Below are 27,751 nucleotides of genomic sequence, written 5' to 3'. Positions count from 1 at the left end.
ACTGGTCCCAGCACAGGGGACTATCATTTTAGAATGAACTGGTTGACAAGACAAAGCTTTTCAAAGCGAAACATTTTCCAGACACCAACCACAGGCACCAAATACTTACGTTTGAGGCTGGGATGGATCATCCCCCAGAGAAACGCTCTCGCCCTGGATTTCATTGAAACACTTCTCACAGAAATGATACCTGTCGGCAAGAAGGCCATACTGGGGTGAACTGTTCCGGTCACCCAACACAGCCCAAGCCACGCAACGACGCCACCAATCACAGCAGGCCAAGGAGGGGGACGGGAGCAGAGAGCAGGTCATCGACGGCGACAAGGACAGTCAATGATGGAGATACATGGGCACCCACAGTTTGGGTTTGGGTTTGGGTTTGGTTTGGTTTTTGCAATCAGAGCCAAGTGCAGACAACGACAAGCATGAGGGAGAAAAAAAAAACACACACACACAAAATATACACAGACTCAAACAAAAGGAACAAACAAGGGATCGTGGGACAACAGACGAGACAACACAGAGCAGAAAGCCAAGGCAAAGCACAGATTAGCATTCAGTCTCTCAAATGGGATCACAAGCAGCAAATCAAACCAATATTCCAGTTAAGTTAACCCACACCCCTGTGTCTTAATAATCCATGCCAATTAAAGCAAAGAATCCAAATGAGGGAGGGGAAGGGAAGAGATGCCCCTCTGATTGCCACTTAAGCAGAGGAGTCCTACTTTCCCCCCCTAAAAGTCCCGTGACGGATGCTAAGGGGCAAGGCCGTCACAGAAGACTCCAGTCAGAGAAAGCGAGACAAGCAAACACTCTGACCTTCACCAACTCGGGGACAGGGAGCTGGCTATTAGGGAAATCCTTTACTGAAACAGAGTAAAGGCCAAAGCAAAGTATGGTCGTGCGCCTGCATGCACAGATTCACACACACAGCTAATACATAGGTGAATCAACATATACTGCTGGGTTGGAATTTAGAAGCCAAAATGATATGTCAAGACGACAACATATTGGGGGGTGAGGGTGGGGAGAACAGGACAATGGGGAATGTTTCATGACAACTATTACTTGCTGTTAGAATACAAGATATTCCTTAAGACTTGTAGCTACTTTATCCTTAGCTATATCACTAAATTATAAACGATGGACACTCAAACTACCACCAAAATGTTAGTGAGTGCACCTAACTTTAAGAAACACCAAAAAATGGGCAATGTTAACTAAAACAATCACTTTTCAAAGCCGGAAAGGCCTCAGTACTAAGGGGGCACCACTAAAGAAATGCTTGTTCATTTAAATTCATTTGGCTTTCTAGCCTTGCCATTCAGGATGCCAGTATGGCAAAGAAGATACTGGGCACAGTTACACTACATGCACTTAAGACTCCGAGGCAGCAATGCAGACATACAACTAATATTGCTAAAGGACACTTCTTGTTGACTGCCTGGGATAAAGGGACTGTCTGTGTGTCTACAGACACACATATACCTGAATATAAAGACCTCGGCATGGTCCTCTCTGCGAACAGAGAAGGACTGGACACTTCTTGTGAGCTAGTAACAAAGAAAAATGTCGCCAACAGAGATAAACTCACAAGAACAAGTGAGAAGTAACATCAATGACTTTCCCAGTGTATTTAAAAGGGCGGGGGAGGAGAGGATCTGGCTGGCTGGTTAAAGAGAGTTCAAGAATAAATCCACTTTAATGCAGGATTCCAGGTCAATGTGAAAAGTCCAATGCAGAATACCAACATGGAACTAGAGGAGCCATAGAGTTACATTAGCAAGCACTGAACCTCCTAAGACATGCGAGGAGAACAGGGGTTCTAGTTCTAGTATCACCTCGACCACTAATTGCTTGGTTCTCTTTGGGCCTTAGCTGAGAGAGAAATACCAGGGCCAGACCCAAAGATCTCTCCCAGGTTCCTCATGGCTCTGAGTTCTAGAAACACAGAAAGGGACAACTCTTTTCTACCTGAAAAAGAGGATCATGCCCAGCCTTTCCTGGCTGCCTGGGTAGCCTCTCTGGGGTACAGGAAAAATCGAGTATGACTGCTGCAGGGTCAGGCTTACCTGTTTTGGTAACTGTAGTAAGTAGCATCTCGAGGGATTGTACACAGCTGTTTGCCATAGCAACAAAGTGTTTGGGGCGAGAACTCCAACTGCAAGACAATTTGTAAGTATTGCAAAGGTGTGAATGACAAGCCAAAAGAACAGTTCATTAACTGACAAATCAAGATCCTTTTTAAGGAACATCTACCTGCCAAGCTCACAATTTTAACTTATCTTCATCTATTTGTTAATGTTCTACTTCTCAAAATCTAAGACTAAAGTATTTTATTAAAAAAAAATTATAATATAGCACATAAGCAAATTTCTGATTTAGTCATTCCTTCTAATGGGCATCATTTCTTCTAAGTATAGTAATGGAAAGAAGCTTTTACTTTAAAAGGAAGAAGCAACAACTAGCATTGATATAGTTCTGATTTCAGCTACCCTCACAACCGGCCTGTGAGTTGGCTGAGGCACGGAGAGGCGAGATGATGGCCCAGGCTCCCAGGCTTCCCCGCCTGCCCCAACTCTGCCACCCAACACAGATTCAGAGACCACGTCCTTCAACAGGCCCACTGTGAGGGGTGTGGTTTGTTTCAGACACATAAACGCCATTGAGGGAAACCCCACTTCTTACCTTTCTACCGCAGCAATAGCCAAGGCTCTGCATGACGGGGTCGATTTCCTGCTCAAACACCTCGGCCAGCTTGGAGCAGTACTTGTACACCCGTGATGTCTTCCGGTTATATAGCCAGGCGTTGTTGAACATAAGCCATATATCATCCACATACTGCCAGGGCTCTTGGTACTGTCCAGTGTCTAATTTCCTCTTAATGGTAGAGAGATCCATGGGACTCTTCACTATATCAAAATAATCCTAGGGAGACAAAGCAGACACGAGGTGTTACTTCAGAGACTTCTAGCAAAAGTCTGAGGAACAAGGGATTGTGGGTCATTTATCTGTCTTTAAGAGAATAAACTTCCAAAGGGAGCAAGGTGATAAGAGCTGTCATTTACTCTTGAGCTCTCTGAGGCTTTATGGGCGAGAGCTGCAGGTGCTCTCTGTCCTGTACTCTGCGGAGCCAAGTCTGGCACTGAAACAATCCTGAGTGGAAGAATGGATTTCAAACTCTCAGGCAAACAAAACATGACTCAGCTATCTTATTTTCTTGGGACAGCACGGTCACTTTTGATGTTTTCTTACTACCCAATGCTCTCTGTCCATGATCCTTTCTGTCTAAAAGCTACAAGAAAATTTTACAGCATAGCATATAATTTTCAATCTAATGATTCATTCTACATGTCATAATATAACAGATAGGTGTCTGTCAATCAACCAAAAAAACTATCTTGTAATAGTGCAGTAGTACTTCAGTGGCATCCAGGAATGCGGTGGGCAGGAGGGCACAGTCATGCACATACCGGGATTCCTAGAAGCTGGGGGTCAACCGGCTGCCGGAAGGGAAGGGATTCTGGATCCTGGCGGTAAAGGGCCTCCAGTGTTGGCATAAGTGCCTGCCGCAATTCTTCTGGCTTGAAAACTTTAAAAAAATTTTTAATAAAAATAACTAAGTCCATATATACACGCACATACACACATATTAAATAAGTTAGAGCGCCCCTCCCTAACACCCCACTCCCAACACAAGGAAATGACCACTAAAGAAAGAAATCTTTCCAGAGGGAGGGAGGACGTTGTCAATTTCAGGCAACCCTATCCAGAGAATGTGCTATCAAGAGACTTCAACGAGGTCAATCCCCTCTGTCCAGTTATTAAAAAGTGATGAACTAGCTAGAATTGATCAGAATCAAGAGAAGTGTCTGCGGAGTAGAACACATCAAAACAACCCCCAAAGTGTTCAAATGACACTTATAGTAACAGACATTACAAACTAGACAGGGTCCTAGGACCTTCCTCTTACAAACAGAGCATCATTAAAATACCGGTGACAAGAGCAGCACGCAGGACTAAAAACAGGGCTCCAGTCTTACTACAGTCACTTGAACACTCAAGAAGTCCCCTATATGCAGTGCTTGTTAGCCCATGCTTGGGCCAATGGCATCGATGCCAACGGATACAGATGAAGTTCGTGACTGCTCCTGGGTTTCTGGAACCCTTTAGCATAACTGAACTTCAAGTGAGAGGAGGAATTAGCCATGTAAAAGGAGGCAACCCCTGGAAAGGCTTAGTAATCTACTAAAATGTGATGATAAAAAGGTAATCCGCATCCTCAAAGGTATTTTCAGAAGAACTGTGCCCACAAGATGAAAGGGATTAGACAAGACTGGGCCCATGGACATGAGCCCATGCACCCAAACCCCCAAACGCACAGGCCACAACCGCTAGCACGGAAAGAGCACTGGCGAAGAAGGGAGATGTCACTGGCCCACCTCTGCTGGACTTGTAAGCAGTATCTCACGCCACTCCAGACCAGTCTGTGCATATACCCCATTGCCCTTGCCCCGCAACCATTTTCCACAAAGGAGAAGCTGACCTAGACTTACTTTTTTTCTTCGACTGTCCTGGGGCTGGAGAAGACTGAGTGGCCGGAGTGCTTGGCTGCTCTTCCTCCTCCTTTGGTTCCATCTTCAATTCTCTTGGTTTCTCTTCTGTGTCCATGGCTTCCAGCTTACCATCTTCCACCGCGGCCGCTGCTTTGACCTAAAAGACAGGTAGATGGTTCTGTCCTAGAGCATCCTGCATTTTCTGAGGAGACATCATTAAGGAACTCATTTAACGAGATGTAAATAATCATTAGAATTTGAGCTGGAACGTGCTCATTTTTCAAATGTTTTTATTTCTTTTATTCCAAGGAGCTGATCAGATCACATGAAGCAAGACTCACTCCTCTTACCTCCGGCTTATCCTCTGGCTGGGTGTCTCCTGGTTCTGATGGATCCTCCTCCATTTTGGGGCCAATCTTAATGTCCTGTGAAGGCTGCTGCTCGGGGGCAGTCTGGGAATTCACTTCTGTGCTACTAGTTGATGGAGGGTTTGATACCTGTCCTTCAATGCTCACAGCAGGCTGGGAAAGCTAGGGAGAAAGCAAAGGGTCCAAATTACAAAAGAAAATGTACCCTGGAGAACATCTGTTTGGGGGGGCTTACTAATTCACCTTTTCCTAAGTGGAATTTCCATTTTATTTCAACTTCTTTCACTCAGGTATTTCAATTTGTTTTTTAAATGCAGGCCCCCCAAACCTCGTAAATATCTGTTCATTCTTTCTCCAACATGTATTGAATATCTAGCATACATTTAAGAAAAACAAGACAAGTGCCTTGGAAGAATCAAAAGAAAAGTTCTGAAAGAGCTTCTAACTCTACTGGGGGAAAAAAGCAGCCCCTAAATAATCCAATCTCACCCCAATAAAATAGCTCATGCCAGGCCCAGGCCAACCAAGGCATGCACAAAGGCCCTTGCCTTCCCTTTTGGAGGTGACAGTCCCTTCCTATCCTAAACACAGGTCACTGCTTCACGATTCACCAAAGGCTACTCTACTCTTCTCCCCACTCCTGGCGCGCTCAAGGGGTGTCTGTCACACCATCTGAAGATGGAGAGTGATCCGACTGGTGACAGCAAAAGGAAAACGGGATTTCTACCAATAAGGACGCTTGGATGCTTAGGTCCATGGGAATCCAAAGAGGAAAGAAGGAGCATTACCACGTGCTAAGCGCCAGACACACGTGATTTCAATGGATCCTCCCAACAACCCTTGGAAGTGTTATCACTCCCACTTCACAGACGAGGAAACTGAGGCAGACAAAGAGGATCTGTTCAGCATCACACAGCTATTAAGTTTCTGAGGATGGATTTGAATCCAGGGCTATCCCCATCCCTTTATACTTCTTAAACTACCTATGTTCCGTAGCCTAGGGTCTAGACTCTATATGTATTTAGCAACATGATCAAGGAATACCATCCAGAGACCAGCCAGATGCATAGACTGGAAGGAATCTCTCCCGCAGCCAGCTGGCTGGTGGCCTTCCTAGTCGGTATCTTTGCTGCATTCCCCCAATTCTCCCAGGATGCTGTGGAGGGAGCAATCACAGAAGGGACTTTTCCTTCAGCACAAGGACTGATCCCATCCCTAACCATCAAATGTACTGAATGCCTGCTGGCCACCTGCCACGACGGGGCACTCATGACAGCACATACAGAGTTCACTTGGCAGGGTTTGTGCAAGGCAGAGAATAGAGAAAGGGCAAGGTTTTACATACTGGAGTCGTAGGCTGCTGAGGTGGGAGTGGGGCCGTTGGGGTGGGCACCGAGGCCGTGGTGCTCTGCTGGGAGAGGGGCTGCTGCTGGGGCGGCTCGACTGAAGGGACAGCAGGAACTGGAGGCTGCACTTGGGGAGGAAGCTGTGCCTGAGGAGGTGTGGGCGTCTGTCTTGGAGTCGGGTGGAGAGCAGGGGGTTGTGGTCCAGAGGTCATTGCCGGGGGTGTTGGAGCAGGGGCCGAGGCTACGGGAGCAGGAGGCTGCTGGGACCCCATGCTTGGGGGGGTATGATGTGGTGTAGGAGTCCGACTGGGGACTGGAGAAGGTGAATTCCGATGCAGAGAAGGTTGAGGGAGAGGGGGGCAGTGAATGTGGTTCCCCTGAGAACCTGGGGTCATTGCAGGAGAATTCACAGGACAGGAAGAACTGGACATCTGTGCCTATTAAAAAATATCCATTTTGTAAGTTCACATAAGGAACACTTCCACCTGAATCTAGCAAGTCAACACGTTGCGATGGTCAACATCATTATATACCTAACTAAAATTTACCAAATGGGGAACAAAAAGTGTTTTCCCTAGACAATATCTACAAAACATAATGTGTTTCCCACTCAGATTAGCAAAAATCAACAGAGACAAGTCATCAAATGCTCCCCTGAAAGTTGAGAATATGAGAGCAAGGTCTGTACATACTTGAGACACTGGGGCCTGGCTGCTGGGCTGAGCCATAGGCATATTTGCAGCATTCAGTCCTTGAGAGGAAGTAGAAAACTGATTCTGCTGAAGGAATTGGTTTTGGCTGGAAGGCTGGCCAACGCCCGGTTGTTGCATCCGTGAGGCAAAGGCGAGAGACTGTAAAAGAGCACACAGCCCCCCAACACCTTGAGATCACGCCATGAAGATGGGGACAAGAACTAAGGAGGTTGAGCTCGGAAAAGTTATCATCATAATATGCATGGTAGCTGGACTGGAATTTTCCCGGTTGGGCCCAAAGGGCAGAATGGATAGAAGTTGTGAAGACTTAAATTTTATGCAAAGATAAACCTCTTAGTGAATAAATACAACTCTTTTAAGAATGGAATGAGCTGCCCCATTTCCACTCCCTAAAAAGGGTGATCAAGGAAAGGAATTGTCAACCATTGTAGATACTGAACAATTTCTACTAAATGTAAGATTTGGGGGAAAATAGGAGTTAAGAGAAAGGAGTGGGACAGCCAAGGGGAAAGCAATGATGATAAAGAGGACCCCACCCCCTACAATCAACCCAAAGGCCTACCAATAGGCCTATTACTCCCAACTGTCTAACCCCATAAACAATTGTCATCAATGCATGATACACATACTGGCATGCAGAAGAGTGGTCAAGGGAAGAAGGTAGGAAATACCTCCTAGAACGTCAGAACTGATTAATGGATGGGAGAGCAAATCAGCTGAAGATTCAGCAGCATTGGATGTTGGCATCACAATTTTCCCCACCTAACAACACAAATACTCACTACTACACTAGGCAGGTCAATTGATAAGATGACCTTTCTGTTCAAAAGGCAGAATCAAAGAATATATCCACACACAACTACACTCTTATGCATGCATTACACCATGTGATACCTCATTTTCTTATCTACTGCCTCAACTCAACAAAATATCATTTCTGTGGCTGATGCAATCACCACCCCCTCCCCCCTCCATTTGTGAACCCACAAGGCCCCAGTATACTACTGATCTAAATTATTACATGGCACCACCCTCCCGTCAATTCTGTATTTAGAAAAGTTTAACCTCACTTCCACAAGCAGGAAGGACTCATTTCCCCTCTTGGAAGGCATGTTTTACAACTGTCTACTACAACTACCACCACTGCTACCAATGGGGGTGGGGGTGGGAGTGGGGGTGAGAAGAATCAAGCATCAATGGAAAATGAAGACTAAAATGCTGACCTGATTCATGGGCCCAGCCTGGGTTAGCTGTCCAGGGTGCTGAAGAGGAGGTGTCTGCCTGGGTCCGATGGATGGCAGTTGCATGTTCATCTGGCCAAACTGATTCATTCCTGTTTAAAATACATAGATGTGTCTATGTGTGGCTACACAAGCAACTTAATGTCATGGAGCTACTTTTCAAGGCACAAATACTCTACCTTTAAAAAATAATTAAGGAAATCTGCTCACGACCTGATGCTCTACAGCTGGTTGAGAGAACATTTTCTAACATGCAATTCTCAGGATTTCTCAACAACAGTTTAAATGGCACTTCACTGTGAGTCAGAACCCCTTCATTTTACTTTTAAAGCTTGAGATGTGAATTCAGGTGGTTCTGCGTTTCTGTCTGAAGGTAGTTTGGGGCAGGATCACAATCTGGATCACTGGGATGACTTTGTATCTGAACCGTATCCCGTTGTGACGTACCTGCCTGTGGAGGCATACGAGTCATCATCTGGTTCGGAACATTGGCACGGATCATAGTCGGGTCTGGCAAAGGACCGTCTGGGGAGAAAAAATTCAAGACGAGGCAAACATCTTACTTCATAAAATAGAATAAAAACCAGTAACATTTGAAATAAGACTAGATGGCCTCTAGGAGCTGTCAGCGCCCAAATCACTGGTCTTAAGTGAGGGGCTGCACAGCCCAATTCAACTACAAGCTGTTCCCTGAAACGGGCCCAGCCACTTCCTCCAATGGAATTAAACATAACATATGCATATACGTGTGTATTTATTTATTACGTGGTAAAAGAGCATTTATTTTTCAATGAGTTGGTCACTTGTCATTCAGTGTTTTCAGTCCTGTCCAATTTTCCATGACCCCGTTTGGGGCTTTCATGGTCAAGACACTAAAGTGATTCGCCATTTTCTTCTCCAGGACATTTTAAAAATGAGGAGATGACAAAGTGACGTGACCAGTGACTTAGTAACATAGTTACTAAGTGTCTGAGTCCAGATTTGAATTCAGGAAGAGGAAACTTCCTGATACCCAGGTCAGTGCTCTGTCTACCAGATTACTTAACAGCCCCACAAAAAGACTGCCTAGTTGAAATATGAAGAAACAAATAATTTACTGGATTAGTGATAATCTCATGCTTTGTCACATTCTAATTAAAAGGAAACTCTCAGGGGTAGCTGGGTGGCACCGTGGATAGAGCACTGACCCTGGAGTCAGGAGGACTGGAGTTCAAATCCGGCCTCATCACTAGCTGGGTAACCCTGGGCAAGTCACTTAACCCTGATGGCCTCACCAAAAAATCAAAAAGAAGCAAAAAACAAAACAAAACAAAAATAAAGCTCTCCTTGTATAGGTTTTAGAACCAGTGCACATAATTAACAAGTGTAAACCAGAGGCTATCAATGAAATTAAAATGAAGGAAAAACAACTACACAGTCACTCCTTTATTCCAACTCCCCTCAAATGAAAGAACCCTCTTCTACAACATCGAAAGTCTCAGCTTGAAATCCCAGTTATGGAAAGGAAGCTTTCACTGTCCTCTCTCTCTCCTTGGCATTGGTCTGACCCTATCCTCTGATATACATGGACCAGACCCTCCGACATCAGCAAAGAGCTAACCACCCTTAGGATTCTGTCATGGCTTTGCCAAGAACCTCCACACTGCCTTTCCTTCCAATTTTCAAATGATTCTCTTTAAAATGGGACAAGAAGAACTAAAGAATACACTCAGGTTATGGTCCCATGTTTATGGAATACAGCGGTACCATCACTTCTCAGACTAGATGCTGTATTTGTGCTGGTACACTGTAAACTGAGCTTGTAATTAGTGAGGGGTGTTTAGTGGGTGATTTCAAAAGGGTTTCCCAGATGGTTACTTTTTTTTTTAAATTCTAATTTGATTTGAAAACCCTTATTTGTAATATTAACTGCTATTAAACCAAAGCACTCCTAACCAGCACACTGTATTAAGTCAAAAGACTGACAAAGTTTTGCATGTGGAGCTAAAAAAGGTTTTTACATATTTTAAAAACAGTAAAGTTGTATTTTAAAATGTAAAAAAATGGCTTGTTGGTCAAGCAAAAATAGGTGGCTGTTTGCCCTATTTACCGACAAATGTTTTAAGGTAAGTCCATGTAAAGTTAATTAATTTCAGCCTATCATCTCTGGCTGTTGAGAATCTAAATTCATTTATCATAGCAGCTAAAGAGCAAACAGCAGCTAGCTCTCCTGTGGGGTTAGATGACTTCTTTCTCTTGATCCTAGAGACCTGTGGAAAGCTGTTTCAGACCATCTTCAAAGGTGACAGGAATCTATTAACTAGCATTCTGATTTTTCAATGAGCTATAAAGTAATTTCATCCTAACCCTTTTTTCCCCATCTTGCCCACAAAGATACCTGACCCTGTTACAATGGGCAAAACCACAACTCTCATTTGAAACAACTACTGGCCTTCTATTTCTCATCAATTTACTTCTTAGTTCATAGGGCAATTCCCCCTCGACCTCCTGAGTTGCCTCCTTCTCTACGCTGACCCAGTATAGAGCTTCCTAGCTAAAAAGGGCCGATGGCCAACCTGAAGTCATTCCTTGATGAACAAGCCCCTCCTCTATCCCAGTGATTGTGAACCCTGAGCTGATTGAAACCCACCCCCAACGTGGGTCTCCCTATTTCCATTCCCCTTCATGGACTGTTATCCCCGCAACAGAAATATCCCCTTTCCCAGCTGACCTCGGGATCGCCTACTCCAGAGCACACTAACACATCTTCATCTTTTCCTTTGCTACCTTTGACCCCGAGGCACTGTTCACACCCTGACCGCCAACCTCTGACCACTCATACTTCTTTCCTAGGGTGTCACCCTGCACTTTCACTGTCACCCCCCTCTGCCACCTCAGGGACCCAGGTCCATCCCTACCCTCTCAGCTGAGGTCCTGGCCTTGAGGGCATTTGCCAAGGCTAACCACTCTACTTACACAAGGAATTCCATTCCATCCTGTCTCCTTCAGCTGCCCAGCCTCATCCCCGCTATCTCCCTGCTGCCCGCTAACATTCTCTGGTCTCCCCAATCTGCCCAGCCACGTCTGCTGGCTATCATCTGATGGCTCCATGCTTCCAAGGCTAAACACCTTGAAAGTTGACATAGTGTGTGGCTCTACTTCCCTTCCTCTCCCTTGCTTTAGAGTCCAAGGCTGGGGAATCTATGGCCTTCCCCAGGCCACATGTGGCCTTCTAGGTCCTTGGGTGCAGCCTTTTGACTGAATCCAGACTTCATAGAACAAATCCCCTTCATGAAATGATTTGTTCTCTAAAACTTGGACTCAAAGTACCCCACTTGAGGATCTAGAGAGCCACATGCAGCCTCTAGGGTGCAGGTTCCCTACCCCGTGCTTTAGTCTTTAAGGTCTGGCTTCTGACTTTCTCCAAAGTTGTTTACAATGTCTAATCAAGCTGCACCCCTATCGACCCCTCAGCAGTCTCTGACCCCATCAATCACTTTCTTCTCCTTGCTCCTTCCTTGGTTCCCCCTTACCTGACCCCTCCATTTCAGGTTCCTTTGGTAGATTTTCATCCAGGTCATGCCTGTCAATCCTGTGCCCTCTTCTCTTCTCCCTCTACACTTTACCTTGGTGGCTTCATCAGCACCCATGGATGCAATTATTATCTCAATGCCAGTGATTCTCAGATTGACCTATCCAGCCCTCATCATTCTGGTGACCCCCCCCTCCCCCAGCCTTGCATCCCCAAATAACTATTAGACAACTTAAACTCAACACATCCAAAACTGAACTCATCATCTTGCACCAACAGACTGCATTTTCTAATTTCCCTACTGGGGCGGGGGGGTTTTGGGACTGGACACGGACACACACCACCCAACCCCCCTGACCCCCAGGTATGCAGACTGGCCACCTAGAAGTCAGCCTTGATTCCTCGCCCCTTTCTCTCATGCCAGATGATCAACTGGCTGTCAAGGCCTGCTGCTCTTACCCGTGTAATATCCTGTCAGTACGTCCCCTTCTCTGATCACTGCACCTAGTCACCACCTTTCTACTAACCTCTACTAGTGCAGCTCTCACTGCAGATGTGTCCCAGACAGCTTGAACTCATCCTCTGTCCCCATGACAGACTAACTTCCCTATTCCTTCCCTTCTGAAGGCAAGAGCCTTCAAGAAGTCTTTCTACCACATGTGAGTGTGTTCTTATTTGCCCACAGGCACAGACAGTTCATGGGCTGCCATTGACAAATGTCTTCTCGGAGCTGTTTTGTAAAAGCCCACATGGCCTCTAAACTCAAGGAGATGCAGCCCTCAGGCCCTGGCCAAACATGCCCCCAGAGCAGCACTCACTGGCAGCCATTGCTGGCGGTGGGGGCCCCAGGTTGGGCCCCTGATTCATGGAAGGCGGTGCTAGGCCTGGGCCAGTTGGCATCAGGTTCTGTTTTTGGAGCCTGGTCCGGCGTTTCTCCTCTAGCTCTTTTTGGATCTTATAGATCTTTTCGGCAAGGAGGTGGTAGTACTCGGCCTTTTCATCATTTGAGAAAGAGAAAGAGGATGTCATTCGGTGCCAGTAGGGAAACTGAAAAATAGACTGAAAGAGTTATTAGATCTGTCTAGACGGACTGACACACATCAAGGGTAGGAATTTGGCCTATGTTCCTTCACAGCAATGGATGGATGCAGTTTTCCCACCAAAAGGTGACACACTGATTCTTAATTCTTAAAAACATACTTAGTAATTGGCTTTACAATGTGGATATTAGTACCTAAATTTGGAGCTTTGGAAAGCAGACCCATCTTCCACGTGGGGTTAGAGGACCTGAAAACAAACCAAACTGCTAACAGAAGATGCATCTAGGACGCGCATAAAGAGTTGGAGGTTCATATGCTGATACAATGAGGTAACTGCTCCACACAAAGCAATTCCTGTAAGCCGCCCCACAGATCCCCCAAAGGGGGGGGGGGGAGACAGGAGACTCACTCGACTATTCGCAGATTCATACATGTCCCCCTCCACCTTCCGAGCGTATGCAACCAGGTTTTCCATCCGCCTGTCTTTCAGAGCAGCAGGATCTGGAGTCGGGAATATGGCTTGGACACTGAGGGCAGAAACAGGAAACACAGTGTTCATTTAGTCGTTTTCAGTCACAGCTGATTCTTTTGTGCCAAAGATGGTTTGGCAAAACAAAAAGCATGGTTTGCCACTTCCTTCTCCAGCCCATTTTGCAGATGAGGGAACTGAGGCAAACAGAAGTTAAGTGACTTGCCTGGGGTCTCACACAGCTAAGTGCAAGCTATAAGCTAGTAAGGTTGAATCTGAACTCAGGTCTTCCTGACTTTGGGGCTGGCGCTCTATGCACCATGCCACCTAGCAGAGTTTATCAGTAGAAAATAAATCCAGCCTTTTTTTACCAAAATATATATATGGGAAGGTTATCAGAAATAATATAATTCTTCCTCCTTGTTTTTCTGATAGTGATTTCTTTGTGCTGGGGAAGAGGAAGAGATGAGGAAGTGCATCAAGAGGATTTTTTTTGTCCTACATATGTGTATATAATACACAAGTTCAGAGTCGCTGAAATAGCTACAGATTGGGAGTTAAAGTGAGCAGCGAGTCAAATACAATGTAAGAAAGTAAAGACCAAGAAAGAGACGAGGCAAAAGCAGAGTCAGGGCAGGAGCAGTCCAGACAGAGGCCAGAGGCATGTGCTCACTGTCAGGAAGTAGACACGCCCACCAACTTACAGTTTGTGAACAAGATGATTTCGGAGATCCTGAGTAATATCTTCATGCCACTGCTTCCGAATTCCAGCACTGGCTGGCTGGCTGGCAGCTGGCAGAGCCCCCAGGTTGGCAACACTGGCATTTTCATTTATCATCGGGCTTTAAAAAAGAATCAATAAAACAGTTTACACTAAGAAAGAATAGAAAAGACATATTCAAGACAAAGAGCTCTTGTGGTGATTGCTGTGATTTACAGAGAACACAATAGGTGGATCTTCTCTCCTTTACAGAAAATAAAAAAACCTTCTGAGTTTTGAGACAGAAAGCTGTGCTTTCCCACAGTTTAACAAATAAGTGAAGCCAAGCTGATTTTGGGCACTGTAATAAGGTGGTTTATAGTATCCAGCAAAACACAGGTACCCCCAGCAAGCAGTTAAGCCGTGTCATCCCAATTCTTTGTGGACTGGGTTGAACTGGATATTTAAATAACTCCTAATCTAATTGCTAGTCTCAACAGGTATAGTATCTTCAAATCCAACAAACTTCTCAGGGTAATGAATAAAAGAAACAATAAACAATAAACCATTTTTATCAAATAGCAGAAACAGATCATTAACCAAAATTACTTACTTTTGAGAATTCATGGTTGAATGCATCATTGTATCAGAGAGCAGACTAGATTGCTGAACCCCCACACCTCCATTTACCCCCATAGGACTGGCACCTGGGTAATAAGAAAGCATAATATAAATTAAATAACGCTTCAAGAATCTCCACGTTGAGCTATCTTTCCTGCAACACAACTTAGGCTCAAAATATTGTAGCAATATTGCCTTAAAAACATTTCACTAAAACTCAATTTGTCCAATTTTTATTGTGTTTCTTGTGAGGCCAATGCATTATTACCTCTTCTCTATTTGGTCATCTAGTCCTTCTCTATATACTTGGCAGTGAACACAGCCATTCCTTCAAAGAAGGAACACTCCTGCCCACAATCCAATGGTGTTCATTGGAAAGAACTATAAATAGATATCACTTTTGGGGAAAAAAGACAGTGCCCTTAAACCTCATTTTGTTCTCAGGCAAGGGAAACAGTGGCGAAAAGTGTAGGACAGATCAACAAGAGAAGGGTCTGACTACCTTCAGTCACACTATAAACAACCTCTGGGGGATACTCAAAAGGAAGGTGCTTCCCAAAGACAGAAAGCCAGTAACACAAACAAGGGAAGGGGCCTATTGGCTTAGCTTGTGTACAATATGGCTCACATTTGACATGCAATACAGTGAACGCAAGACTCTAGAAGGGCAGAGTATAGGACAAGGTCTTCCTAGAGAACTGGGGAGAAAGAGCAAATGAGGAAGACTCCAAGGCTTAGTAAGTACCTCTGGTAGTTAAGCCATGTAACAAACCTCTTGGGCTGCCCAGGTATTATCACCATTTAGGGATAGATACGGAAAGCTGAGGCTTTAATTTGGAATTGGCTGTCAAGGTAGGGGTGCCTCTTGCTCTCTATGTAGCGATAGCTCCACAGCCTAAAGCAGAGTTCTCTGGCTTGCGCGCGAGCGTGTGCGTGCGTGCATATGTATGTGTGTGTGTGTGTCTCCCTTTATGGGTTCAGATACTCTCTAGGTACAACTGTGCGAAGCTGTTAACAAGTATCTTATTAAGTATCTGTGTACACCAGCTGGATCCATGAACAAAGATTTAACAATCCCTACTTGCAAAAAGCTTACATTATAATTGAGGAAGCAGTAAGTACCCATGGAAACAAACAGCAGAAAGACAAATATATGTAGGTAAATATATGGGAAGGGGACCAGAAAAGGCTCTATACAGAGGACAATGTCATCAGGGAAGGGAAGCAGGGTATTCCAGGTACGGGGGAGAGCCAGGGCAAAGGCACCAGGACAAGACACAGAGAGGTCCCTTGTCAATAGAAATATGGTCCCTTTGGCTAGAAAGGCAGAGTCTGAGAGAAGAGTAATGTTTAATGAGACTAGGAAGATTGATTGTACAGGGCTTTAAAAACTAAACACAGAAGAGTTAATGTTTTGTCCTAGAGGCAACAGGAAACCTTTCAAGTTGTCCGAGTAGGAGAGCTGCCCTGACAGACAGAGCCTTGCTTGAAGCTCAAACAACAGCATGTGGCTGTAAGAGACTCCAGGGAAGTATCTGCCATCACAACCCTTACCAGTGTGGGAGTAGTGTCAGAGGAGAAGGGGGCACATAGAGAAGAAATCTACTGAGATGTGATGTGGGTCAGGCAGTATGTGTGAATGAAGGTAAAAAAAATATGAAGAGGACCAGGCTAATTACTATATAATGAACCTGAGACGCTGGAAGGATGGAAGGGTAGAGAGTATGAGGGAAGAAAACAAGTTCAGTTCTAGACAGGTTAAGAGGTCTCTGGGACATCCCATTTGAAACGTTCAATCGGCGCAGCTGGTAAAATGAGACTCAAGCTAGGGCTGGGTACAGAAATGACCTATGAGAGCTGATAAATAGATGGAGAGGAGGGGGACAACCAAATTAAAGAACCTGATGTGTATCATGTAGCAGCGAAGGAGAGTGGGAGGAAGCAGTGAGAGGAAAACCAGGATAGAGTAGGGTCACAAAAGCTTAACGAGGAGTGTCAAATGTAGCTGGGGATGGAGAGTGATAGTACAAAGGTGTACATATGCCGACATGGAAGTGATTATTCAAGGGAATCAATATTTCAACATGCTTAATAAGTTTGCCAATAACATGGCAGGGGATGGGGTGGCCAAGAATTGACCTAGGTACTTAAGTCCTCAATGACTTAAGTACATTGAGGAAGTAGTAAGAGGATAAGATACCAATGAGGATGGGGAGACAGAGTAATAACTGGATGTAATGGGCAAAGGAAAAATGGGTATTAAGGACCAGATGTATAAGAATGGTCTGGAAATGACAGTGAGGTAAGCAATGGGTATTCCAACTTTCTTCCTTGGCCATTATGAAGAGAAGAATAGTCTCCAATGGAAAGGGTCCCATGAGATGATAACCTCATTTAAGACCACTTTAAAATTAAGAGGCAGACAGAATGGCAGTTTTAACATTCAAGGGTGCCAGGAATAGAACAGGCATTCCCAAAGGCAAAGTAAGGTAAATTATGAGAATGGTGAACCAAGATGAACAGCTCCGGGAAGAAGGGGGATACAGGTCTTTAAAGGCTGGGTCTGGAGCAGGACGGGAGGTCCAATCCACTTTCTACTACTTACAACCTGTGGTACCTTAAGCCAAGTCGGGGGAAAGGATGTCTTTAGTTTCTTTATCTGTTATATGAGGAAGGCAACTTCTGAGGCTCCTTCAAGCTTAAAATCAACAGAGCTGTGAAGAGTGAGAGGAGAGGGAGGGAAAGAATGCTTGTCCTGGATGTGACGGGAAGGACAGATGAATAAGACTGGGGACCCACTGTAATGGGAGGAGGGGGGACAGACACTCAAAGAGAACAATGATTCTGGAACTGACAAAGGGTCACTATTGAGTGGTACCTTCTATCACTCCTCAAGTAAGCTCAATCAACTGGACAAGAGAAACACATCTCATGTAGGCTTCAGATACACTGGCTGGCACCTTCAAAGATTTGTGTAAATCCAAGCCCATTTTAGAGGTGCTTTGGAGGACCCACTGTTTAAATGAATACATGAATCTTAGCAAATCTTGGTGAGGTAAGTGATCATAGCAAATTTGGATTTTTTTAATGTTTCGTATGCAGGCAAGTATTTAAGTGTACAAACCATCAGGCTTTCTGAAAAGGATGACCTCCACCCCCCTGCCTCAGCAACTCCCCAGTTCCACCTTGCAGGACAGCTAACAATCATTCAGTTTCAACAGTAAATTTCTTTCAAGAACTGTTTTTAAGAGCTCATAGTCTGGGAACGAACTATATCTGAGCCAACCAGAAAAGAATTCAGATAAAAATGCAGAAATCAGGTGTCAATAAAGCAGACTTCTACACGAAGCGGCGATCCCAGAGGGGCATAAAAGCAACCAAGAGCAGGTTATATGGAGAAAGGTCCTGGAACTGACCACTGCTGCATCCTTAGGGAGCATTCAAATCTGATACTGGAAGTGAAGGGCTTCTTCACCTGTTCTGCATCCTGGACCCCTCTGGCCACCTGCTGAATCCTTGGTATCCTATATCTCAGAGTAATGTTTTAAAATGCAAAAAATAAACTGCATAGGGCTACTGAGGAAACCAATTCTACTGAAATGTAGCTAGGAAAACAAGCTTCCAGACTCCAGGCTAAGGCAGGTGAAGGCACATTAAAGAGAGGTTCAGAGCTGGCCTCCAGTCTCAGCTGCGGCAGATGGAGCGCATCAGGACCTCTGAGGGCCAGAGTGTTTTACCCCTTTGCAGCAAAAATGATGACCTAAGGGCCTATAAAAGAAATGACTATTTCCACAGTTAAACTGAATCAAGCCAGTGTTGTTCCAATAAGGGTAACGCTAAGTTTGTCAAAGAGCACAACCAAGCACTTTCAACAGTGTGTTCACAAATGGCACCGTGAAATGGGAGGGTAGAGAAGTACATGAAACCTAGTTAATTGCCTGGTTAACTATTCATCCAGGATGGCCTGCAGAACATTTGTTCTGCTGCCTGGAGGCAGCAAAGTCTACTCTGAACCTTTAAACCAATCACAAAGGAACAAAATGAAGACATTTTTCAGAGTCTGTTTAAAAAAAAAAAGGCAAACATTGTAATATCACAAAGAACAAGCCTGGCTCCAAAAAGAGAAGAGAGAAGAGTAGCCCCTTTGCTTCTTGGCAGAGGTGGGAAGGCAAAGAGCATGCTACAGCGCATCCATTATTTACAGGATTTTTTGATACGATAAACAGCTCTTTTTCTTTTTATTCCCTTTTAACTCTCTGGTAAGGGAAAGGAAGAGGGGAAATAAGATAAATTTTGGTGAGATAGCAATATTATCAATAAAAATTATAGCATCAATCATCTAACCCCCCAAGTGCCGATGCCCCACCTCTACTGCCACAGGATGCTTAAACAGATACATGCCAACAGTAATCTGCATTGACACGGTGACACAGAACCCGACAAGGACAGAGGCGCTCACACGAAGACTGTGGCACCAAGCATTTGAGAAGACCATTAGATGCAACGAGGGGCGCACCAACTTACTCAAGGCGTTCATGGGGCGCATGCCCTGGGCCGGCTGCCCTGGCTGCTGATTCTTCACTGGAGCTTGTGGCTGGGTCTGCATTTGGTTTCCTTGATAGGTTAGGCCGAGAGCTGCGTATGCCCGCTCTATGGAGCTGGGATCGATCTGACTGGGAGGGTTTAGGCTGGGAGTAGTTTGCTGACCCACCCCTACAGAACCAGCATTTCCAATGCCCACTGAAGCGCCAGTCAATATTGCTGGGGAAGAAGTAGAACATGTTAAAATATCAAAAGGAGTAACACCTAGGACTAAATACCCAGGGTATTCCACTTTCAACTCTTGAAAAGACCAAGACATAAACAAAAAATCTGCCAACCCTCCCTGCCCCACCCCCACAAAAAAAGTTTTGAGAGGTCAGGGTCTAAGGAACTGATAAAGAATAAAAAGAAAATCAGCCTCTGGTTTGCTGGCAGATCAAAACGACGTTTACCAGCAGAAGACATTTAACAAGTGGCTGGGACCTGGAAGCTTTGTGGTTGCCAAATGGAGGGAAGGGTGTGTGTGTGTGTGTGTGTGTGTGTGTGTGTGTGTGAGAGACACATGATCTTCAACAATCCTGAGAGGCACCTAAGCACCATCAGGTCTTGTTGGCCAAGGAGAACACCAAGGCTCAGAGCTTCTGGGACCTGCTGTTAAGTGTCAGAGGACGGATTTGAACTCGGGCCTTCCCGGCTGTAAGCCCAGTTTTCTATCCACTCATAGAAAAGTGATGGCGCACTTGATCATACTTTAAAATGGTGAAAGGCCTTCACAAACCTGACCTCTTATGAATGAATGGTATAGCTAAGTGTACACAACAAGCAATACTACAAGCGCCCAGGTGGGGATTTGTAAACTACACAGGAATTGTCAGTGTTTTTCTCCTCAGAATCTTAACTGAACCAAAAGTTGTGTAACTCAAGGACAGATTTACAAAGATTTTGAAACACAGCAGCTAGCAGTGGGAAGGGCAGGAGGTAAACATTCCCTTGAGTGGATATACAATTTAAATGGTCAAAAAGAAAGGTATCCTGTCTTGTTCTATCAATGTCTTTCAACAGCTTCTTCAATATTTCCCAATATCTGAGAACCAAACACGTTATTTAACCCTGGGAAAATATAAGGATTCTGAATTTTGTTTATTATGGCGCCAACAAGAATTATCAACATCATAGTGCTCAAAAATAAGAAAGAAAAGGAGAGCTAAAACCTAGAAAAGAAGACACCTTCCTTTCTTCAAGATTTCACAATTTAAACATCTGAACTCCTGAATTCCACATTAAGATTTCATGAAACATTGTAGAAAATAATGAACAAAAAGCAGTGAGACTGATGGCTTACATTGTTGATTTCTTTTATCCCCAGCATTTTTGAGGGGCAAACACACAGGACAGTCGTGCCTTGTGCAATTCTTCCAGTGTGAGATGATTTGTCTTGAAGAAGCACAATGTGCCACTAAAAGGAAGAAGGGGGAAGGAAGGAAGATTTTTTTAAATAAGAATCGCCTGCTGGTTCTTTTGTGTAGTGAGCAAAGATCAAGTCAAGCAATGTGGTGGTCTTCATGCCTATAGAGAGGGATATCTGTCATCTACTCTACAAACAGCCAAAGCACGTAACCAGTTTAGGCGATCATACAAATTAGATTTAAAACAACCTGACTCAGCCATCTCCCAAGGAACTCGGTCTCCCTTGGTTTTCTTCTTCAGCCATGGAGAAGCAAAACTTGGGAGGCCAGAGAAATTCAGGGGCTCCCTCACATCCTTCTAGTCTAAGGCCCTCTAAGCATGAGGGCAAAGGCCTGGACCCCTAGCACACAGCCATCTTCCTAGTTTCAGGTCTGATTAGGTGAACCTTATTACAGAAAAGTAGAGAGGGGGAGAGAAAGCACCCAACAGGTGGCTCCTGTTTGTTGGCAGATAAAAGGTGCTCTTACAGCAGAGAACACTACTACGTTGAATTGGAGAAGGCTTTCCCACTCCTCCACCATCAAAAGTCCCACCTTGCTTTCTCCTTTCAGGTCTATGAACTCCACCCCATCTTCCTGTATTCATTCATGTCATCACAAATGTTCTCCTTCAGGCTGGCTAAAATCCCCTCAACCTTCACAGACTCAATCTGAAGCCTGAAACTGTTCTGAATATCAATAACTAAGGTTTATGGTGCAGGATTTTAACACTCCTTTCTTTATATATGGTCTTATATTGTTCACAATTATTATATATTCCTTGAACAAAATCACCAAAGCTTTCTATTTTTTCATGTATCTTCCACACAACTGAATAAAGAGTAGATCCTCTCATTTATTCACTAAAGGTAGTACTGGACCACAGAGCGGCCCTGTTTATTTGTTTCATAAAATATTATGGGGAGTCAGACAAAGCAGGGACCCTCCCCCCCAGCCCTGTGACACACACGCCCAGACAGGACAGTCACAAAAGACACCCCAAACACATTCAATAGCTACCGAAGATCACAAACTTTCTTTTGATAACTGAAGGTCTAGCATCTAACAATACAACGGCCAATGACAAATGTTTCCCTGAGAGCCAATGGAAGTCATGTTTATTTTAATTTTCATTCATCAGAATATCCAATAAGGGTTACCATACTTTGGCCTATTGCCTCCTGATAAAAAGCTAAGCTAGGAAGGTGTCTTCTTCTTAAGCTCAATACATATAAAGAAAATTTCCTCTGAGCACATGAACTCTTTTTCCCACAGCAGTAATAGACAGCAGTGAAACACCTGGAGCAAGGAAGTATCCAGAGTGCTGTCCTTTCCCCAATTTATTCTCCAAAGGGTAGAAGAAGTGATGAAGGGAACCGCAATTCTGAACCTGACCTGTACTAGTTAGAAAGAAATGATCACTAACAAATCTTAATAAACCAAGTTATCATGACATCACTGAGAAAGGGGAACATCAGATAAAGCCTGATGCATCCTTGGATTTTTTGAGTTCAGACCAAGGACAGAGAAGACCAAAATGGAGAGGAAAAGGGGAGTTGTGGCTAACGGTAAGGATGCAGCTATATAGGAAACTCAACAACCAAAACCCAGGCAGGAAACAGAAGCACAAAGAAGGCAACGGGCGGCTGAGCAGTTCAAAACTGGCTACCCACTCTGTAAGAGCAAGACCCCCAAACCCCAAGCCGAAAACAAACTGGCCTGTAGAACACAATCCACACATCCAAAGACGACCGAAGAACTACTCATCTATTATCACTAGTCCCTTGCCTTCGACAGGGAGCTTTCCTCAAACAAGGTAAACTTGGAACACACAAGGGAACAGGCCAAACGTATAGGTGGTGATGAGGGTGCAAAAGCTGCAGACCCAACTGTGTCAGCACTGACCGCAACCCACGAGGGGGTAAGGGAGAGAGGAGATGGAGGAAGAAAGAAGAGGGGAGTATAAGGAGGAAGAAGAAAGAGGTGAGAACGAGAGGCAGAAACAGTGAAATGCCAAGCTCATTTGTGGGGAGATTTCTGTGCAAGCGTGAGACAGCTTTTTGTTTGTATGTGCATGGTGGTCAGGAAGGTCAGAAGGGTCTTACAAGCTTTAAAACACGAAGGGCTGGAGAACGTGGCCCACAAGGACGCGTGAGTGATGTGAGGGTCAACATGGAGGGCGCTTGGCAGCTCTCTGGACTCTGCACTGTTTACCACTTGTCCCTAGTAGGACCCCCATAGAGGTCACAAAGATGGCAGCTGTTCCCATTCTGGAGCTGGACTAAAGGACTGAGAAAACCCGTAATTCCACAATCCCAATTAAAAACAAAACTTATAAATGTTTCAATGCTCTGCTCCCAAGCCCAAGGGCTCACACTGTGGGGGGCACAGCAAGTGTTTCTCCATCAGAGCCCTGGATTCTATCGCTTCTTGTCCCCTAAGAAGCCCTGTCGGATTCTCCCTGCCTGGCTTCTTCCTGTCTGCTTACAAACACAACCAAGTCTCCTGTCTCTCCTTCCACCCAGAGCCTTGACATCCTGCCCAATGAACAATTCTGCTTCCCCCTCCTCCGCCTGCAATACTTAACACCTTTCCTCCCTTTGTAATTTCATTTCTACCCCACTATCATGAAAGCCTTGAATGCCAAGCAAATGCATATGATCTTTTTTCAGTAAGCTTACAGAAAAACTGAGAATTTTTTGAGCAGGAATCAAAAAGCAAGAACTATGCAGAAATAGTGTAAAGGACACATTGGTGGGGGCAGGTGTCACAGCCTACGGCAATGGTTACGATTCATCAAAGCAAGGGTGGTGGTTATGGGAACAGAGAAGGACCAGAAAAGAGAGGTGAGAGATGAGAATCAAAGGTCCTTCATACTGGATCTCGAGTCAGCAGGAGCCAAATGAAATGTGTGGCCTTCTCCCCTAGCCCTCTAACTAGGCCCTGACCACCTGCTCGGCCTTCCCCTGTACCTCAGTCTCACTCATGTGAATGGATGGACATCCAGAGTCCCCACTTACATGGCTCACTAGGTCATGCATATGTAGATGACCCACGGACCTGAATCATGGAAGAACCAAAGCAAGTCTTAGTTGTCTAACCTTACCTTCCCTGGTGACAGCATTTTACTCTCCTGGCCAGTGCCTATGTCACACCTGGCCCTGAGCTCCAGGTGTTCACCACTATACTGGCGCTCACCAGATCTTTCCAGTGGGATAACCCATAGCTCAAACTCATCACATTACCTATTTCCAACTTTCTGACTTCTCCCCAGGACACACAGTTCTCCCAGGCAGCCTCATCAACTCCTCACATCCAGTCAACTCACCTCCCACACTCCTGCTCTCACCTCCCACACCCAGCCAACAACCAAACCTTGTCTTCCCCAGCCTCTACCCCTGTCCTTCTGTACTCTACATTTCCATTCCTGACACCTCTGCTCACCCATCTACAGTGGCTCCCTTCGCACAATGTGGGGGCTCCTCAATAGATGGGAAAAGCTAAGTTCAAAGTTCCTCTGCCTGACATTCAAAGACCAGTCTCTCATCACTGTTCTCCTGTCTGTGCCACAGATCAAAGCCAAGGTTCTCCCTATGCCAAGCATGCCACCCAGCTCACAACCACCGCCCTCCTAGTTCCCAGGTACCACTTGTCTTACAATCCTCCAGACCATCTCCAACATCACATGGCTTATCTCAGTGTCTGAGTCTTTTCACCAAAGCAGCCACTCTATTTTCCTCAACTTTCTATGTTCCTCCATCTGCTACAGTGCCCATGAGGCACATAGGAACTGAATAAATGCTGAGTGAATTAAAGGGATACTTTGGGTACCCTCAGAAAGTCCAGTGAGTCAAGCAGAGCCAAGAACAAGTCATGCCTGCTGAACTAACCTCTCTTCCCTGGCCCAGGTATGACCCCGGAAGAGCAGAAGTTCCCATTTCCAAAATCTCTCAATATCTTTGTGAACAAGATAGAAGAGGGTTAGAAGAATTCAGGAGAAGCCGAACAATCTAACTCAAGAGTGATCGTTGATGGACCAGTGACCACTAGAGTAAGGTCTCTGGTGGAGGACCATGACAGCCACTTCAACACATTTATCAATGAAGTGGCTAAAAGAACAGATCAAACACATGAAGATCTGCAGGTGGCACAGATGATTAATTCACTGAATGACAGAATTGGGACCAAAAAAAGAAGAAATGGCAATCAACAGGCCAAACCTAGGGGAGGTTTTCTACATTTACTTTGAAGCACTACACTTCAGGATATTCCACATTCTATTTCATAGGGCGCTTTCATGAAGATGAATAAATGGAGCCCGTCCCCGGCTCTAAGGCTACCAGCAAACTGAGACTCAGCAAACAAATGATCGATGCTGGCCACTGTCCTCAAGACTACACGTACAAAAGAAAGCCTATGACTTTTTCCCAGCTATTGAAATTAGTTCAGCTAATGAAATGAAAATTAATAAAGGAGAGCAATAATAATTTATTATTTGAGAAAGAATAGCAATCGAAGCTTTGATTTCAAGATTAAGAACTGGATTTGGCAAAGGCAGATGGGTTGTTAATGTGAAAAACAACGGAGGTGTTTTGGCAAACTGAAAGCTAACACCAACAAAGGCTATCACAATAAAAACCGAAGGATCTTTTTCATCAGAGCAGCACAGATGGAACAGGAAGAGACCTTAGGACTTGTTCTACAGAGGATGGGACAGGACCTGCCCTAAGTCAGTAGCAGCGTTAAGGTCGTGGACTCCACACCTGAAGTCTGGTCTTTGCTTCTGGGTGGGGTGGCAGCTGAAAGCCAAGGCCTTCGGCCAGCAAATCTTACCTTGAGTGAGTGCTCAAAAATTACAAGTTTGAGTTTGGGAAGTCCTCACCTCAGCCCAGGAGAGAGGCTCTTACTGAGAACCAGAATCAGCTTTACGCAAACCAAAAGCCCAGCCTCAGGTGCCTAACAGCTCTTTGGCAAGAAGGATGTGCCCAGGGCCAGACTGGGTTTGGGAAAACGTTCTCTCCGTACGTATCAGGAATCCAAGCACAGACTCCTTTCCCAACTGCAGGACCAATACCACCCCCTCCTGCCTTTTAGGTGTGCCCAATAACAAATATAGTAACACACACTCACTTTCCCTTTGGAAGAGGGGCTACCGTCCCTTGCCAAAATAGGAGTCAACATTAAGTAATGTATGCTATATTTAGATAGCAGGGAGATTGTGGAGAGGATGGCATCTCCAAGGGGTCTAGCAAACCTCAGCACCACAAGTAAGAAGCTGAAGGCCACTCTGCCTTCTTTCATGTCACCAGTCTCCCCACCCCAAGTGCTGCCATTTGTTATTCTATCACTACTGCCCTTCTCCTGGGTATACACCAGGAACCTATGCCGCTATCCCACACTCTCCACCTCCCACCAATGATTACTCTCTTTGGATCTGGGCTCCCCAACTCAAAGGAGCTCCTTTCCCAAGAGGCCACAAACACAGTGGGAGCAGCAATCTAATGGGGAGATGTCTGGCTGTCAGCGTGGCCTTGAAGGGCCCTTGACCCACATCTTTGCCCTGCTCCAATCCAGGACTTCTCTGGGTAGTGCCTGAGTGCCCCCTCTACTTACCCTGGCAGGACTTGCCAGCCTGGCAATGTGTCATGTGGTTGAGGACATTCTTCATTGTGCGGCAGTGGGGAAGGTTGCACTGGCGCACTTCCCCGTTGGCTTGCTCGCGCCGCTGACACTTGTGGGCATGCAAGAGAAGAACAAGTTGCTGTTGAATGAGCTTCCTCTTCTCAGGATCAGCTGTGGGGGGTCCAGAACCCATCCCCTGGGGTGCAGAGGGCACCATGCCAGGTGGCTGAACTTGAGGGGCCTGCTGCTGGCCCTTAGAGAGACAAGAGCAGGAGCCGAGTTAGTGTCCGTTCTGTGTATCATCCCCTCGTTCCGATAACACTACTGGTGGGACTGGGCGGCTGGGCAGTGACGTCAGTGAAACCCCCTCCTGGCCCTCTCCACAGTGTCCTGACACTGGGCATCCAGCCCGTTACCTACTCTAAAGGCCAAGAGTATTTCTAGGGTGCTAAAGACAAAAAAGTGCCAGGCTTGTGAAACGCTGTTTCCCCCCTAAGATTGGGCAGAAAAAGTATGAGAGTGAAACTCTCTGAGCTAGGAACCGTGGCAGCAATCGACAGCAAAAGCAGGCAGAAGGGTTCTTTCCTTTAAATCCAATAAAGTTAATTAGAGGTGTGTGATTTCAGAAAAATCATCTTCTATGGAAATGAGAGATCCTACATTTCTTTGGAAGGGAATGTCATTTTGGTGGATTTTGTGAAGTTGGCACATTCTCTACATGTGAAAAGGTTAACAGGGGACAAGACCAAGAGGTTAAGAGTGGGGAAGGGTGGAGGTGACAGGCTCAGTTAGGTCTGCCAGCTAGCATTTATTTAGCACCTACTGTGTGCAGGCACTGGTCCCTGCTCTCATGAAGCTCACACCCTAACAGGAGAGACAGCCATGTGCAGACAAGGCCCGGGCAGGGCAGGGAAAGGCTGTTTGAAGAAGCTCAGACCTAAGACCGTCCTGTTAAGGCATTAACAGAGCCAGAGCCGAACCCTCAGGCTCATGATCGCAGTCCTGTCCCACTTCTTTCCCAAAGTGTCTCTTGGTCCTAACAGACAGACAGGCTTCTAAATGTCATGCTTGGAGGAAGTGGAGGTAGAATGAAGGAAGAATACTCTCACATCTGAAGCCTGACACACTTACACAGGCACAAAGAGTAATAAGAGGGTTGACACCAAACCAAACAAAACAACCATGGGCAGACATTAAAAGCTGGGAGCCCTCACTTGGTCCAACTTCTCCCATAAGAAAAGGGGACAGACACGTCCCTGTTCTGTACGGGAAGAGGGGGACATTGGCAGCTGCTGGGCAGACCATCATGGACCTAGCGTCTGGCAGGCCATGGACATTAGTAAGGTCTGAAATGGTGTCAACAGCAGAGAGCCACTGTGGGGGGATGGCAGAGATGTGGGGCCAGACCCTAGCACTTGCCAGCTGGGTGCTTCTGAAGTATCTCAGCTGCACAATGATGGGAAAGATGAGGGGGAGGGGGCGCCACAGGAGGAATTGTTTTATAAACTTTAAAGTGTTAAACAAAATGGGAGCAGCTTCTATCACCTATCTTGCCTTTATTCCTGTACATTTTAATA

The 27,751-nt window shown here is 45.4% G+C and overlaps 1 protein-coding gene across 1 annotated transcript in view; it reads right to left on the bottom strand.

The window, feature by feature from the left end:
- EP300 (E1A binding protein p300) overlaps nt 1-27,751 on the bottom strand; it is an 84,673-nt gene that overhangs the window by 15,947 nt on the left and 40,975 nt on the right. Inside the window, exons 4-20 of the mRNA XM_036759199.1 lie at nt 26,166-26,427; nt 20,450-20,563; nt 19,090-19,326; nt 14,558-14,651; nt 13,949-14,086; nt 13,185-13,302; nt 12,554-12,728; nt 8,672-8,749; nt 8,207-8,316; nt 6,963-7,121; nt 6,270-6,707; nt 4,907-5,086; nt 4,557-4,713; nt 3,474-3,592; nt 2,689-2,928; nt 2,073-2,161; nt 110-190 (exon numbers count right to left, since the gene is read on the bottom strand). Of these exons, the coding sequence (XP_036615094.1) occupies nt 110-190; nt 2,073-2,161; nt 2,689-2,928; nt 3,474-3,592; nt 4,557-4,713; nt 4,907-5,086; nt 6,270-6,707; nt 6,963-7,121; nt 8,207-8,316; nt 8,672-8,749; nt 12,554-12,728; nt 13,185-13,302; nt 13,949-14,086; nt 14,558-14,651; nt 19,090-19,326; nt 20,450-20,563; nt 26,166-26,427 (2,789 nt within the window). The remainder of the gene's footprint in view (nt 1-109; nt 191-2,072; nt 2,162-2,688; nt 2,929-3,473; nt 3,593-4,556; nt 4,714-4,906; nt 5,087-6,269; nt 6,708-6,962; nt 7,122-8,206; nt 8,317-8,671; nt 8,750-12,553; nt 12,729-13,184; nt 13,303-13,948; nt 14,087-14,557; nt 14,652-19,089; nt 19,327-20,449; nt 20,564-26,165; nt 26,428-27,751) is intronic.

The sequence above is a fragment of the Trichosurus vulpecula genome, chromosome 5 (genome assembly GCF_011100635.1).
Source record: "Trichosurus vulpecula isolate mTriVul1 chromosome 5, mTriVul1.pri, whole genome shotgun sequence".
In the NCBI taxonomy this organism is placed as follows: domain Eukaryota; kingdom Metazoa; phylum Chordata; class Mammalia; order Diprotodontia; family Phalangeridae; genus Trichosurus; species Trichosurus vulpecula.
Note: the sequence above shows the minus strand (reverse complement) of the source record. Positions and strands in the feature narration are given on the sequence as shown.